A 16,685-nucleotide genomic window follows, 5' to 3' on the forward strand; every position below is an offset into this window, starting at 1 on the left:
CTAAAATTAGGCAAGACATAATCATTTTCATATGAAGAGGCCTTTCTCCTTTTCTCTTCTAATCTCTTTATCTTTCCACTTACTTCCATAATGAGCTAACAAAGTTCACGTTCTTTCATTGTGCACTATATATATATATATATATCCTCACACAATACATTTGTTTATGCAGGACCAAGATTTTGGAAGCAAAAAATGCATCAAGTCTGGCTGCATCTAGATGAGAATTAGACATGCAGCTTTATTTGGTTCTCAAATAATACTGCATTATGTAATTTTTTCTTCTTGACATTGTTATCGGTTTATTTGCATTTACTTGATGCTAAAGGGATGGTATAGTTTTTGTTGAGATTGGGCTTCAGGTATCATTTGTCATGTGTGTGTGTGTGTGTGTGTGTGTGTGTGTGTGAGTGTGTGTGTGATGAGAAACCATTTATGAAATAGTATAGGGAATACTATTCTAAGAGGAATTCAGTTTATTTTATGAAAGTTAGTTTTGAAATGGCCCGAGATATCCAAAAGGAAATACATGCCCTAATACTGCTAACACTCAATTAATTAAAGGTGGGCTCCACCTTTCCCTGGGATCATTTTTTTTTTTTTTTAATATCTCAGCCATTTCAAATCCCATTCAAATAAATCTTTGAATTTCTCTTAGAATGTATTATGCCCATTAATATTTTATGAGTAGTTTCTAATTATCTTGCGAAAAAGTTAAAATCCAAATCCCCCATCTCAACCAAAAGAGATGGGGAATTTGAACTTTTAATTACATGTATCATGCCCATGCTAGTGGAAAATCTGTCAATTCATTCATTCATTCATTCATTCATTCATTCATTCATTCATTCATTCATTCATTCATTCATTCATTCATTCATTCATTCATTCATTCATTCATTCATTCATTCATTCATTCATTCATTCATTCATTCATTCATTCATTCATTCATTCATTCATTCATTCATTTTTCCATTTCCAGCAACAGAAATACACTGTATATATTATACAGAAAGGGTAGGTTTACAAAATAAATGAATTGAAAGTAGTAGGCCTACAAGTGTATACGGAAATCCTGGAAATGGGGAGGAAAGCTAAAAAGCAGTGCTTGTACTTCCTCTCAAACTCTCCTTCTTTCATTCCTTCTATCTTTCTCTAACCATCCCTTCCCAATCTCGTTTGTCCTGTCTATATCTTTGTTTTTCCTGAGCACTCATGTACCTATGTGTGCATATAATTCCCTTTACAATTCCAATTTTCCTCATATGGACTTTGTCAAGGTGGAATTGCGATCATTGGTAATGACTGAGAATATTTTATGCATACATTTAGAGCACTGAGGTGATGACGTCATTCCCTCATATAATTTGCATATTATGTGAAACATGAGAAACTAACTTAGTAAATATCTGTTCATTTCTACATGTATGAAGGGGGAAAGAGTAATTCACATTTTTAAGTAAGAATAATAAAGCAGTAGAGATGTACATTTTTCAGTTTTTATCCTTTATTTTCATTTAGAGAGACTCTACAATTTCTATGGCCAAAAAAATAAAAAATACAATAAAGATACAAATTAATCCCATGCCAGATCCAATCGTAAAACATATGAATTCCCTTTATCTAAATGAATGGGTGATTATTAGATTATCAAATGATCAGTCATCTACTCTTTCCAAGTCCACCATTACACCTTTAAGACCTAAATCATCAGATGTTTATTTGTGAATAAAGCCAGTAAATCTAAGATTTGTAGCAATATTTCACATCAATATAAAAATTGATATTCATGCATAAAATAAACTAAATATGCACATATCAGAATTCTGACTGTAAGATCGCGTCAAATGAGTGGATCGCCTTTATGAAAATACCCATACAGAGCACAAATGTGGTATGCACACATGTTTGCACCAATTGTTTGTTTGTTTTAACAGAGGTCACATTTATGCCCAACATAAATATGAAAGTAACAAGTGCATTTCTTTAAATCAATAAAATCACATCATACTACATTCAAATTTGTGTAATTTCAAAGAGCAATCTTACTTCCAAAACATTGACATTTGTCAAATATCACCACTTTATGAAATGCTTTATAAAAATCTTTCAAAATCCTATGATGATGTAAATCAACACACTTTTGGTACTAAAAATATAACTCTTTCATATCAAGGCTTACCTTACCATATTTCAAAATAAAATTTAGATGACTACATATCGTCTTATATTTCAAAAACTCTCATAACGTACTGAATACCAGTGTGGATCCTTTTGATGAAGCTAAAACAGAAGACAGGGCATATTCAATTTTGAAAAGATAATTTCTTTGATGTACATAAATTCTGCTCCGAAAATATTTTCTCTTGAAAGACAATGGTAATTACCAGAGAAATTGAGATATAAGTCAAACCTAAATAGTACTTTGTTATAGTAGCCACATTTACACAGCATATAAGCTTGTCTGTAAAAAATACACCACTACTTGCACTTGTAAACGTATATAAACACATCCATTAGCAGTAATCTTTATAAAACAGGGAAACCTTAATATAATGAGCTCACTTACAATGAGGCACTGCTTTTAACAAGGTGAATTCGGTGATCCTGATTTTCCAGGACTGTAATCAGCACGTACCATTTTTTTTTCCGTATGTTTACAAGCAGGTATCAGGTATAACAACATAAATTCAGCAGTCCTGGTAAACTTGTCAAAACAGGGTTTCCTGTCTACTATGCATTTACTTTCTTCTATACACTTCATATCAGAATTGTAGTTTATATCAACTACAGCATACATCCTATTAGCTAAAAAACCCTAGTTTACATCACGTCACATTTCAAAGAGCCTGTTGGTAAGAACTGAGTGAAATGCAACATTCAGATCACACTTCAAACTAATCCAAAAATGTAAACTTTGTATAACTTTCAGTTTTGTATTATAAACAATAAATTTTCAAAGTCATTCAGGCCACTTATATCTTTGACATGAATGTACAATCCTTCGCCACACATAAATCCAAAAGAAAATGACAAATTTAAATATCTTTTACATCTTTTTTTTTTTTTTTTGTAATCATCTGAGCAAAGCACTAAATTAATTTTAAAAAAGTTGAGATGTTTGGGTCATGTGATGCAATTCTCAACACTTCCAGAATACTAAATTTCAACATTAATGGGCAATGGAATTTTTCACTCACTTCATTACACTGCTACATGACTACAACACGGCAAAGGATTAGATACTTCAGTAACTCAATTATGATATTTACAACAGAGGTATAGTTATTAAATGACGAAAAAAAGGCAATCCAGCTAAATGTCAGTTGTTTGACATTTGAACTGAATATGACTCTACTTAAAGCGAGCACTTTAAATCAATACAAATATACATTACATAAATGCTGTGAGTTCTGCGAGTACATATTTCTTGCTGGAAAAAAAAAAGTGTTTAAGTATAATCTGTTGAGCTCTATTCATGTAAAACAGTTCAGTAAACTACTCCAAAGAGAAGTTAGCAAACATATTCAAAGTGTATTTAAAAAGATGATGACACAACATTTGCTCCTGTGACAATTGATGTAGTCTTATTTTCTCCAAGGACTTATGGATAGGGTTGTGATAGGGGTTTAGGTTTAGTTTGATATTAGGATTAGGGTAAGAGTGAGGTTTGTGGGTAGAAATTATGTTTGGCTTAGTGCACAGACATTTCATGGGAGCAACTGCCACAGGAGAAAATGTTGTGGAACCGTATCAAATATATCCAATTTTGTAAGTATGTATAAGCTGTTTATGGCAATTTTGTCTCATTTATGTGAAGCTCACTTCAAGAAAACAAAACTGATAATACACACTGTCTTCTATCATTTGTGAAGTCTAAAATGAAATTTTATACATTGAACAACTGAAATTATACAAATTCAAAAACTATAATTAAATTTTGCATATACATCTTGTATCGTAACCCTTTATATGACCCATAGTAGACAAAAGGAAAGACAGACGGTAGGCTGGAAAAAATGGACGGATGAAGACACAACACAACTAAAATACAGTTATGTACCTTTAACACAAAGACATGGAGGAAAAAGAAAAAGAAAAAGAAAGGATAGCCTCAGGGATACAATTAGCTCACAGCTAAAAAACAAAACAAAAACAAAAGGTATGTGTATATGTAGGACTGCACAGAAAAAACAGCACACACACACACACACAAAATAAAATCAATGAGAAACTAAAAATTACAATCAGTAACAAACTAAAACTTATCACTGTTTACAAAAGACTATAAAAAGTGTAAAATGATGATGATGACAACGATGATCCACAGCATTTGTATGGCGCTAATCACAGCTTTCAAAAGTAAAATCCCTGCCAATATTTTGCAGTTAGGAAAGAATTAGCAGGAATTACATTTCTTACAATATTAAAAAAAAAAGAAAAAAAAAGAATGGGAATAAATGAACACATTAGAATGATGAGTGTTACATGACACACTACTTAAATGCTGAACCACAAGCATTAATCACTCATAATTTTATTGAATATTTACAACAGAAAAAATCAACAGTTTTTATAGTAAAGTATATACACCAAGCTCGTTTTGCACAATCTGATGGGGCAAATTCAACACTTTATGAGGTCACTTAGTAAACAATGATCATTTCATCAAAAGAAAAAAAAAAATGGCCAATTTATAAACGTTTGTTTCACTTATGAAAATATGTAACAAAGTCATGCACGTGGAACAAATAAAATGAAACAAATTCATTCACTGCAAGATTACAAACTCTCTAATGAAATTTACCAAAATGTTTCTAATGTGTCTCGTACTGCATAACAAAGGAATGGAAATACTTGTTACAGATATGTGATGGTATCAGTACAGGTCAGTTAAGTGTAGCGATAAATTACTTTCTTCTGTCAGAACAGCACAAATAGATTCACACCTCTTGAAGTAACTTCAGGCTTCATACTGCCACAATTGTATGGAGTCAGAACCAGTGTGCTGTGATAGTATTGTGGTTATCTTTAGCTTTTATACTCTTAGGCCCGAATACATGAATTAAGGTGGTTTAAATTTAGACTACGGTTATGCACATTTCTTCTGCGTAGATGTGCAAGTCAAAGGTACTCCAGTGTATTTCATACTTACCGTATTTTAGGCCATGTCCTAAATTTAAACCACCTTCGTGAATTTGGGCCTTAGAGTAAAACTAGCAGGAAATAATCCTTTCTCATTAAGACTTTTACTTTGAGCACATGCAGCAGGAACCAGTCTGAGATGATCATAAAATGATTTTACTATCCATGACTATTCATGAAGTAGAAACCAGTATGAAATGGCTCTTTGTTACTCATAAAAAATACTTTATTCTGAGCTCCATATCTAGTACAAACCAGTATGAAATGATCACAGACTAGTTTCAGATTGTTTGATACTCTCGCCTCTTCACAGAATGGGAACCAGTATGAAAATTATCTTTGAGCATATTTGTATTTCGATGGTCTGGGACGAGTGTGAATTGGTCCAAGGGTGAGTTCAGACTTTCATCTCGGAGCTCCAGATGGAGCAGGGACCAGTGTGGCGCGGCCAGTCTGTGGACTGACACTGGGGGCTGCAGTAGGCTTGCTTCTGGCACAGTGAGCAGTGGAACTGACCAACCAGACCACACACACACAGCTCACTGGCATCTGTGAGGTATGAAGGAGGTGTTACATCAGGAAAGCAGAGAGGAAATAGGGGAATGGGAGTAGAGAGATTAGAATAGATAAAGAATAGAGAAAAATCAAAGAAGAACAGAAAGACAGACAGACAAAGAGATGGTCAAGCATATGCAGGGAGGTTATTAAGAAGATAGAATAAGAAAGGAGTGAGAGAAAATATCACCAAAAAAAAAATCATGTAATTTGAATGAAGGAACATACTGTTTTTGATGACAGGAAAATCGAAGGCATTCATGCATCAATCTTGTAATTTTCTTTTTATCAGATATCTATATGGAAATAACATCCTGTAGGGATCTGACGTTATTTGAATGTAAGACATGGCACTTGTTTTTCACTCATCTACATGAGGCATCCTGTCACACAGGTGAATCTAGGCATTGATGTTTCAAAAAAAGAAAATACTTTTATTTTCACGCAACTACTGTGCAAATGAATTATAAACGTAACCAAACCTATACTATAAAAACAAAAATTTTCAAATCCCTGTATTACTAGCACATGTAAATTACTCATGATTTTTTCATGATCATCAATTTGCAAAAGTTTTATGCCGCCATTGTTATGGTTTTAGGGTACTTCATCTAATTTCTTTATGTTGCTATGGCAACACATCTCACCTTGCTCAGAGTGCCAGCGCACAAGGATGATGCGGGTGGATCCATAACCCTCGGACACAGAGACCCGTTTCTCTTCCGGTGTCTGGTAGTCTTCAAGATTTTCAGCCCTCAGGAACACAAAAGCTTTCTCTTGGAGCTATGGAGAGAGAGAGAGAGAGAGAGAGAAGATGTCAAATAGACAAATATAAAGATTTTTCATTGAGATGTTTCAAATTGAAAATACAATGTAACTTGAGAAACACTCTGAGAGTGCAGAACTCTGCCAAGCAGGTCATTTCCACAACTGATCTTGTTCTTCCATAGAGATCGGTGATTTCCACCCATATGTATGCATGCTGAAAATCACCCGATTTCCCATTATAGAAGTGGCACACCTCACCCTAGCAAAAATTAGAGCATGCACTTTAGTGCGTGTATGCAAACGTCAAAAATGCGTAGCTTGAACTCTCAAGTTCATTGACCCTACAAGCCAAAAAACACACACACAAAAATCCTACATAAAATCCATGAAAATTCCTGGCTCACTACCAAATTTTAAAGGGAATGCACAGTACTGGTTGAGGTAAGGGATTCATGTTTTGAACATTTCTAAGTGAGATAATGAGAAACCTCTTATGAAATTTGAAAGAGCATGTAATTCTAAGAAGGATTCAACATGTATTTGATGAAAATTGGTTTTGAATTGGCTGAGATATCAAAAAAGTGATAATAATAAAAGGCGACAGGCCACAACTTTATTAGGATCTCTTTGTTTCACCTTGTTTTTGGATATCTCAGCCATTTCAAAACCGATTTTCATCAAATAAACTTTTGATACCCTTTAGAATTGCATGCTCTTTGACATCTCATAGAGTGGTTTCTGAATATCTCGCAAAACGTTAAAAGCTAAATCCTCACCTCGACCAGGACTGTACACACCCTTTAATCATCTATTCCTTGTGTCACTCTCAAACTTTCCTGTAAGTTTCATCCAAAGCCGTTAACAACTTTTTTAGTTATTGTGCACACGGACAAACCAACCAACCAACCAACAAACAAATGCCAATGAAAACAGCCTCCTCCCTTGGCGGAGGCGGAGGCAAAAATTCTCACACCATTACCTCAAACACAGCGTAAAGGATGTCATGGAGTTACTGTGAATTGTAAAATTTACATGAGAATACAAGACTGGCAGCGGAAAGCTAGGAGTATGTTACCTTTGGTGGGAGAGCATGGGACTTCTTGATGTCCACCCGCAGGTCACTAAGAGTGCCCACCAGATTGGCCTCAACGTCTCCGAGCTTCTGGAAAGTTCCATCGGGATTCTTGATGTTGATCGGCATGGAGGTGCGGTCCTCGACATCTGAACACAAACCACAACGGCATAGTGTCATCAGCATTCATAATATCAAGCAGACAATCTCTTACCTCTCATTTGAGTTTACACCAAGTGCTGTGACAATGAATATACAGTATGTTATGATTGGATTTCCGCATTGATAACTTTCAATATGCTTCAACTGTCTGAATGCTATTTCACAGTCTGAAAATGCAACATCTTACCTTAGTATATTTTGCAGAAAACTCCCATTCAATTTGGTTGCAAAGGGGTCACAGAGAAATGTGGATCGTTGTAAAGCATGTCATGGGTTTGTTTCTTCCAAGTTTAGCATTTAGATGCTCTTGGAACTGCATATTAATGTGTGAACACAATGGACAGAATTTGGACGGAAGGGATTCCTGACATGCTTTACAAAGGTCCTCATTTCTCCTTGACAACTGAAGCAAATTGGATGGGGTTTTCTGCAAGATGTGAGTAATAAGTTATAGTTTCATACCCTGAAATTGTATTTGGATCGATTCACTATTTTTAAAGTTATTGTTGCGGAGGGTCCCGTTGTATGTTTATATATATATATATATATATATATATGTGTATATATATATATATATATATATATATATATATATATATATATATATATATATATATATATATATGTATATATATATATATATATATATATATATATATATATATATATATATATATATATATATATATATATATATATATATATATATATATATGACCCACTACAACAAAAGGATCCTAAAGTCGCTGACGGCTGAGCCGAGAAAATCGACTTTGAAGTCACATCATCAAAATTGGTGAAGACAATCGGATTTCTGTTTTTGGCATAAATTTGTAGTCTTATGTTTTGTCAATCATCTGCCGAAATTTCAAAGGTAAATGATCAAAGGAAAGGCAAGAAATCAGGGTTTTTCTGTGCCATGATTTTTCCGTCTTTCAACATAACAGAAACGTGTCCGAAGATTTGGATATAGCGCCGCAGCTAGACTCCTCCCCTAGCAACGAGGGAGTGATCTTATTTGTCAGTGCGTGGTAACCTGATTACTGATTGGTTGTGTGTAGACCGCTGGCGCTAAGCTTGAATGAACATCGCGGAGGTCACTAGGAGCATACCTTCTATTGTCAAGCAGTGAAAGCTGTCTCGCCTGCCCTTGATCATGATTGCGTTGGAAGGAAAACTTTGAAGGCGTTTTTTTTCGAAACTCTGATTAAACAACCACTAGACATGTGCTTATAAAATAATTGATACGTTGTATTTCCGCAACAGAGTACCTTTATGAGTTGTGTCATATATGAAATTAAAGTAGAAGAGTAAGGGAATAATGTCATGCCATTTTCAGAAAATTGTCCTCACCCGACTTTCGGATCCTTTTGTTGTAGCGGGTCACATATATATATATATATATATATTTTTTTTTTTTTTTGGGGGGGGGGGAAATATGGTATGTAAACATAATATGCATGTAATCAATACGCACACTTTGGAATAACAGAAATAGTTAACACCATCATGGTGACTAACTTGCTTCGCATCTCACTTAATGCCCACAAATTGACATTCATCTTATTTTGCCAAATAATTGATCAAGCAATAAACCTGTGATTTTCAAATTCCTGCTAAGTCTTGGAGACATGAAACTATGGAAAAGTGACATACCTTACTTTAATAAAACTTAACTTTCCCTGATTGGTAGACATAGTTATCTAATAGTTAAACTTTCTCTTTAACATTGAAGTAAGAGCCCCCATTCTCTGCATGTAATGTGATAACTCAAAATGAATATCACAAACTGAGATGATTACTATTTGACACAGAGGCTGAAGCTCATTAAAGTCATAATTTACCATCTGCAGAAGAAACATAAACCCAGCATTAGTGCTTTAAAATAGTTCTAAAATGTGAGTTGGGGATAAAAACAACCACTGTAAAAATGTGAATCTGTATAATCGATGATAAGTATTGTATACACAAAATGTAAACAATAGATATAATAAAAATGTTTCCAGACTAAACTGTCTACAGTTACGGTTTAATGAAAAAATACTGATATCTCCTTATATGTTAGGCTTTATTGCAAAAATTCTATATGGTACATTGTTTTGTGATACAACAGACCTACACATATGCATCAGATGTGATATCTTGAACAATTTTAAAATTACTGCACCCAAAGGTAAACAGGACCTTTAATCAATGTACATTTGGAATCAAATTTGATGAGAGAAGGCATAGAAAGCTATACTCCAGTGATATGTATCCTTCCACGTTTCTGTCTATAGATGTCATGCTTATCTGATGCCACAGTAAAATTTTACAGTTAGGAAGCATGACGATAAAAGGAGCTAAATTAGAAGGGTATAAATGTCTTGATAAAAGGAGCATACATTCCTTTTCAATGTAAATCAACAAACATCCTGGGCATAAAAAGTATAGGCTAATGTGTGGATCTGACCATTTCAGAACATGGAAGCTTTGAGCTAATGATAATCAAATTTCTAGGAATCGATACTTCACAGCGATCGTAAAGTATTGGTGGAGATGAGGATTGGGCTTTAAACTTTTGGCAAAATATCAAGAAACCACTTGTGAAATAGTACAGAGCATACCATTCTACAATGTAAGACTCATTCAATGTTTATTTGATGAAAAATCGGTTTTGGAATGGCTGAGACATCCAAAAACAAAGTAAAACAAAGCGATCATAATAACAGGTGGGTCCTGCCTTTTATCAAGATTGTTCTGTTTCGGGTATCTCGGCCATTTCAAAGCCAATTCTCTTCAAATAAATGTTGAATTCCTCTTGGAATTACATGCTCTTCCATAATTCAAAAGAAGCTTCTCATATCACCCGAAAACATTAGAAACCTGAAGTTAGGTCTCAACCAAAACTACACAATCCCTTTAAAGTACTGCTGACATCTCTGGGGCCCATTGCATAAAAGTTACTATTATGGTAACTTTACCATCCAATGGTAACTTCCATGGAATTCTTGATTTTGATTGGCTGTTGAGTATTGTTGCCATGGTAGTTACCATTGGATGGCAAAGTTACCATAATAGTAACTTTTATGCAACGGGCCCCTGGAGTAAAATTGACAGTGGTAATGGCAGAGATAATACAATGAAACCTCGCTATTTAAAGGTCAGTTTAAACAAGACACTCATATGACAAAGAGATTTCACAGGTTCCAACTCTATACAGTGCACTCCCGTTAAAATGAACACGGTTATAACAAAATTCCTGTTACAACGAAATAAAAATTCTGGCCGCAACATTATCAGCTCTATGCTTTTTTATTGTTTATTTGTTCGCTTATAATGAAATTTCAATATGACAAAAGAAAACTGCCAGTCTCGAGGACAATGTTATAATAGGAGTCCACTGTATATATGTTTTATGTTTTTGTGCCATGATATAGTGAGAAACCAGGGCCCCGTATCACGAAACTTGTTATCAGTGACAAGTTGTGATAGTGGTTACAAGCTACTAAAATCCTTGCATCTGATTGGCTGCTGAGCAAATTTGTCATAGAAATAACGGCAGTTGTCACTGATAACAAGTTTTATGAAAGTGGGCCCTGATGTAACAAGGTGATTTTTTTTTTTTTTTTTAAGGTATTCCTCATAACAAGGTTCTCCTGTACCTTTTTCAATCTGGCCCTCTGTGAAGCCTGGTGGCAAGGCGGTGACCTCCACCTCCGGGGTGCGTCTGGGGCTGTTGGAGTAGGTGCTCCTTGTAGACGCCCGGTCGTCATCCCTGACCAACTGCAAGCTCTTGTTCATTATTCTGCAACATGGATTTGGGAAGAAGAAAAATCAATGATAAAAATGAACCATTCGTGATGGACAGGTTTAATTACCATTTTTTCAACATTCTGGAATTCAGATTTTAGTGTATAAAATTTCTAACAGCAATATCATCAGGTGTTTATGGACATATCTTCCAGTTGAGCTCTGAGCAGTTACATTTTCAATATAAACAACTCCACTGTGAAGTTTTGTCAGACTCAGACCATTGCCAATCAGAGACTGCTTTATGATAAAACATTCAAAAAAGTTCTAAATGTAAAGCAGAAACTGCATCATTGGATGAAATGTAAATAAAGGTGATTGCCATTGTAACTAACATGTTGATATATCATTTACTTGTTATGCCCCCCCCCCAAAAAAAAATGATCAGAATTTGGACATGGTTATAGTAACAGTCATCAATCATACTTTCAATCACTTGAATAAAACATCACATGGGCAAGAGCTTGTGATTCTGCATGAATCTGCACCTTTTAAAAAGTGAATAATTTGATAAAATATACAGAGCAAATATTGATCATAGATTATGAATGTTACTGGTCGAAATTCAATGGTATAAAGAGCCTGTGAGAGCAGTGACAATGTTAACTTCCCTGGCCAAGGCACTGCTAAAAAGAGGCAATTTTGCAAGTATGAAATTCCTCAGTGAACATGATTAAATAATTGAGTGAAAGCTCCAGATGATGTTTCTACATCTACATCGAAGTTGTTAGATAGCTCTAAGAATAAAGTTTATTGAATAAGAAGAGCCCAAAGATCTTCTGCAGAAGCGCTTCTAGTTGACCCTACTACCTGGTTCCACAGAGTCAAGAGAAACCTGAATGTTATTAACATGAATGATGCCATTGACTAAACATGACAATGCTGTAATTGTTATCACTTCACTATATTTCTACTTACTGCATGAACCAAGATGCACATATAGCACACACAAAAATACACTTAGGCTAAGACGCAGGTGTTTATCTCACAAACGAGTTTAACACACTGTATTTTACTGCAATCACAATCAATTGTTGATAATGACTTCAATGTTTACAGCTGATCAGTGGTAACCATGGAGCTGCTATACTGTATGTTCGCGTGCATTTTAATTTCGCGAATTTCACGAGCAGCAACATTCGCGAAAATAAAATGCACGCAAAAGTTCTTGCCTACACAATATGCATTGGATGCCAGTGGCAAGTCGCGAAAATTTCATGCTGCGAGAAAGGCCGTCGGCTCCAATTCGCGAAATTTTCATGCCGCGAATATATTCTGTTTTACAGTAGTTACTGTATCAGTAACTCTGTCTATATAATTGCCCATATTAAGGTAGCTTCATTGTGTTAGTGTTTTTCCTCTTTTTACTTTTGTCTCATTTAAAAGTTAGGACAGGATTTTTACAAAATACTCAAAATGCCCATCAATTGTGTCTATTAAAAAGGGAACAGGCAATGTGATTTTGGTGGTGATCTGGATTGGAATCTAGATCCAGATCCATTTTTATTTTTTAAGGATGTACACAGTAGAGACTTGGGTCTTGGTAGAAGTCTGCACACTCCTGAGTGCTTCCAGTTGTTTTATAAAGCCCTTTTTAACATGTGGCTCAGAAGTGCATAGTTAGAATTTAGGCTCCAAATGGAAACGTTATGTAACGACCTCTCAGTTCACAACTATGATTACATCTACACAGTATATAAAACAAAGCTACAAAACTGCTTCAAAAGCTCCAATATACCACCTGCCACTGACACAAAGACTTCTTGATTGGGTACAGCAGGAAAAGAGAAAACATTATAGCACATTGATGGCACATAATCACAATTTTTGGTCACCAAACAAACATAAACCTGTAGAAAATGGAAATTTTCACAGTATGGAAATTTCACACATTTCTTGTGACATGAAACTAGCACAAAAATAAAACATGCCAGTTTCTTGGTTATTGCTTTGCTTTTTGTCTTCTTTGTAGTTTTCTCCATGTTTGCTAGTCTTGTGTGGTGTAATGCAGACCAGTTACCTTTTACCATAGTATGTGCTGTCAAATCATTAATCATTAACTGTCATGGCAGCAGTGAGCTGTTTGGAGTACATGCTCAATTGTTGTACTTGTCTGTGAAATAAAAAATGTGCCAAATTCAGTTCACCTGGCTGAACGCAAAAAAACAAAACAAAACAATAATAATAATAATAATCGTGCGAAAATTTCCACTTTTACAGCATATCTCAATCAGATACACAAAGAATGCTTTGACAAGGGACGTTATCTGAAGATGCTATTTAGCAATGACATGTGGCATACTGTGATTGACCGGTAAGGGGATTTGCTGAAATTTGAACCTCAAAGAAGCATGGATCAGGAGAAATATGGAACAAAATGGCATCTACACGGGATGCAAAGACTTTGTATGTATGCAGAGTAATTGATCTTTGAATATTAACTCTGATAGAACAGCAACTAGAAAAGAAAATATGAATGCTTGTAAATGAGCATTTATACAGGAGTAAACACCATACATATAAGATATATATATTTGCACATATATATATAAAATACACATACCATACTTACATATTATGTTATACAATATATAACAAGATACATGTATTTGCACATATATACACATGATACACTTACATATTATGTTATACACTATATAACATGACATATCGCACTGTAAAATGTACATTATAATAAAATTTGCAAAATAATACAAATTTCAAAACTAAGAACAGAAGACTATATCAATCTTTTTCTTGTTTTTTCATGTGGACGAATATTGTGTGGTCGTGGAAGAATAAAATGATTGCTGATAGAGATATGCAATTCTCATACCTCTTCATGATTTACAGCATTAATTTAGAACTCGCAATGATTTTCCACAATGACAAGTACACTCGGATCAACTTGAGTTTCAAACATAGGAACACAACAATGGGTCAAGTCAAACGACACAAACATCCGACAGGAAGTCAACTGAATGCTGGGTAATTTGACTTCCACACAAAGATACATCATTGATGACTGTGCATAATCTGTCAATCACCTCACACCAAATCAGTGGTCAGCTGGTCAGCTGGTCAAAATATCCTCAAAATAAGCCACAGGTCATCTTACAATGACAATGAAAAATTAAGATTTTAGAAAACTTATGACCTTAAAGTGAAAGCTGCCAAGAATCTTTGCCCAGACCACCAGCAACCCAGTGATATTTTTTTTTCAAATTTGAAATTAAGTTTTCCACCATGATTTGAAGTGGAGACCCTCACCAAGGAAAACTTGGAAAACAAGGAAAAACTTCCCCCCCCCCCCCCTGTTTTCCCTATCCATGATTATTAGACTTGGCATCATCTGCAATGTTACCGTAATTTTTTTTTTTTTTTCAGCTGGCCTACTAAGTTTATAATTTCCATTCCCATCATTGTACTATGCATATGTATATACATGTACCTTAACTCATGCAATTATGTCGTTACTCATAATCACATGTATTTTGTTAATTTACGTTTTTTTTTTTTTAAATCATTACAAATATGTTCTGTTAATGCATTGTATATAATTTTCCCTGTTTATTTAATGGAAATGAAAAAGAAAGTTGAATTGAATTGAATTGTTAATGCGTGCTTCATATACAACTGTAATGTGCATATGTAGGCAGCTAGACCACTGTGACTTATGTACGTTTACAACATGGAAAAACAAAACAAAACATGAGTTTTGGGAAATGTGGTACATAAAATCATGACTTTTCATTGCAGCAGAACAGTACAGATATATTAACCATTAACACATTGCATATCTTCATGAGAATGAGCATTCTGATACATCGGGTGAAATGAAAATGCATGATCTGTGGCCTGATTAAAAAGCTTTATATTATTCTGCAGCAGTCTGGCACTATCCCCTACAAACACCATACATGCCTGCAATACAGTAGAGGCAGAGAGATGCCGCGTACATGGAAAAGCGATACACAGAGCGCTAATCTAAAGGAAATTTTACCCGTCAGGTTTCTTTGGGGCCTTCCCCTGGGCACCTTTCTTTTTCCTGTTTGGAAAGAAATGTTATTGAGAAGTGAGGCATTATGCTCCCCAGGTCTTCATCATCGACGAGTTGAATCGAAGGCATACGGTGCATGGCATCCTTTGAGTCATATGATATGTATATTACAGACTCATATCACAGTCAATCTGTTTACTATGAATTGTTGATCTTATCATTTCAAGTGAAATCATTCAGAAGACTTGTTTGTTTTGTTTTTTTCAACTGTCACTGAGTTGTCATTTTCTTTTATTCTATGAATACTTAGTGAGATATTGCTTTGCTGCACCTGAAATGTATCAAATTTCAATCACCACTCAGCATTATATTTCTTAATCACACAAAAAGTATAAGGACATCTACAGCACAACCAGCATTCTCATCATATTTCAATCTTTCATCTCAGTTCGAAATTCATGACATAAAACACACAATAAAACTCACAATATTTGCAGAACATTCCATCGCCACAACATCTCTGCATCTCTCTGCCCACATCACTAAGAATCATCAGGCCTTCCCCTAGCAACCATCTCCACCCACTCAATCATCAGACCCTCCCCTAGCAACCGTCTCCACCCACTCAATCATCAGACCCTCCCATGACAACCATCTCCACTCATGCCACTCACCTGTCATCAAAGAGAAGGGAGGGGTCGCTGGGAGTGAGGAGAGTGGTCCTGCTACCGGTAGGCGAGCTCCTGGCATTCTTTCCCCCGTCTTCCTTGGTGACTTCCACCTTGAAAGAAGTGTTCTCCATTCCCTCCACCCGATCCACGTGGTGCAAGGGCATGACCTCTGCCTCTTTCACCTTTGCCTCTGTCCAACCAGAAATTATAAAATGGGCTTTAGAAACTCTGCAATCTGATTGGTCAATTGTCATGCATTGATTTTTTACTGATCCAAAATCTGAACGCATGGCTCAAGTCTTGTATAGTGTTGTAGGTGTACCGGACACATGATGGGGAAAATGGTTGTATTTCATGAATTTACGGGCCAATTTTATAACACAAATGATGAACAGGCCAATTTTGTGGATCAGTGAGAATTGGATGCTCTCGTTTAACTTTGGAACAGTCTAAAACCCACTTGCTGAGCTAGTGGGTTTAAACAGTTCCTAAGTTAAACTCGCGCATCCAATTCTCACT

The 16,685-nt window shown here is 35.3% G+C and overlaps 1 protein-coding gene across 1 annotated transcript in view; it reads right to left on the minus strand.

Moving 5' to 3' along the window:
- Nucleotides 1-5,543: 5,543 nt before the first annotated feature.
- The window catches only part of LOC140241920 (fibrocystin-L-like), an 87,809-nt gene continuing 76,667 nt past the window's right edge, over nt 5,544-16,685 (minus strand). The window contains exons 55-60 of the mRNA XM_072321666.1: nt 16,170-16,356; nt 15,499-15,543; nt 11,348-11,490; nt 7,545-7,690; nt 6,349-6,484; nt 5,544-5,695 (exon numbers count right to left, since the gene is read on the minus strand). Of these exons, the coding sequence (XP_072177767.1) occupies nt 5,544-5,695; nt 6,349-6,484; nt 7,545-7,690; nt 11,348-11,490; nt 15,499-15,543; nt 16,170-16,356 (809 nt within the window). The remainder of the gene's footprint in view (nt 5,696-6,348; nt 6,485-7,544; nt 7,691-11,347; nt 11,491-15,498; nt 15,544-16,169; nt 16,357-16,685) is intronic.

The sequence above is a fragment of the Diadema setosum genome, chromosome 18 (genome assembly GCF_964275005.1).
Source record: "Diadema setosum chromosome 18, eeDiaSeto1, whole genome shotgun sequence".
Lineage (NCBI taxonomy): Eukaryota > Metazoa > Echinodermata > Echinoidea > Diadematoida > Diadematidae > Diadema > Diadema setosum.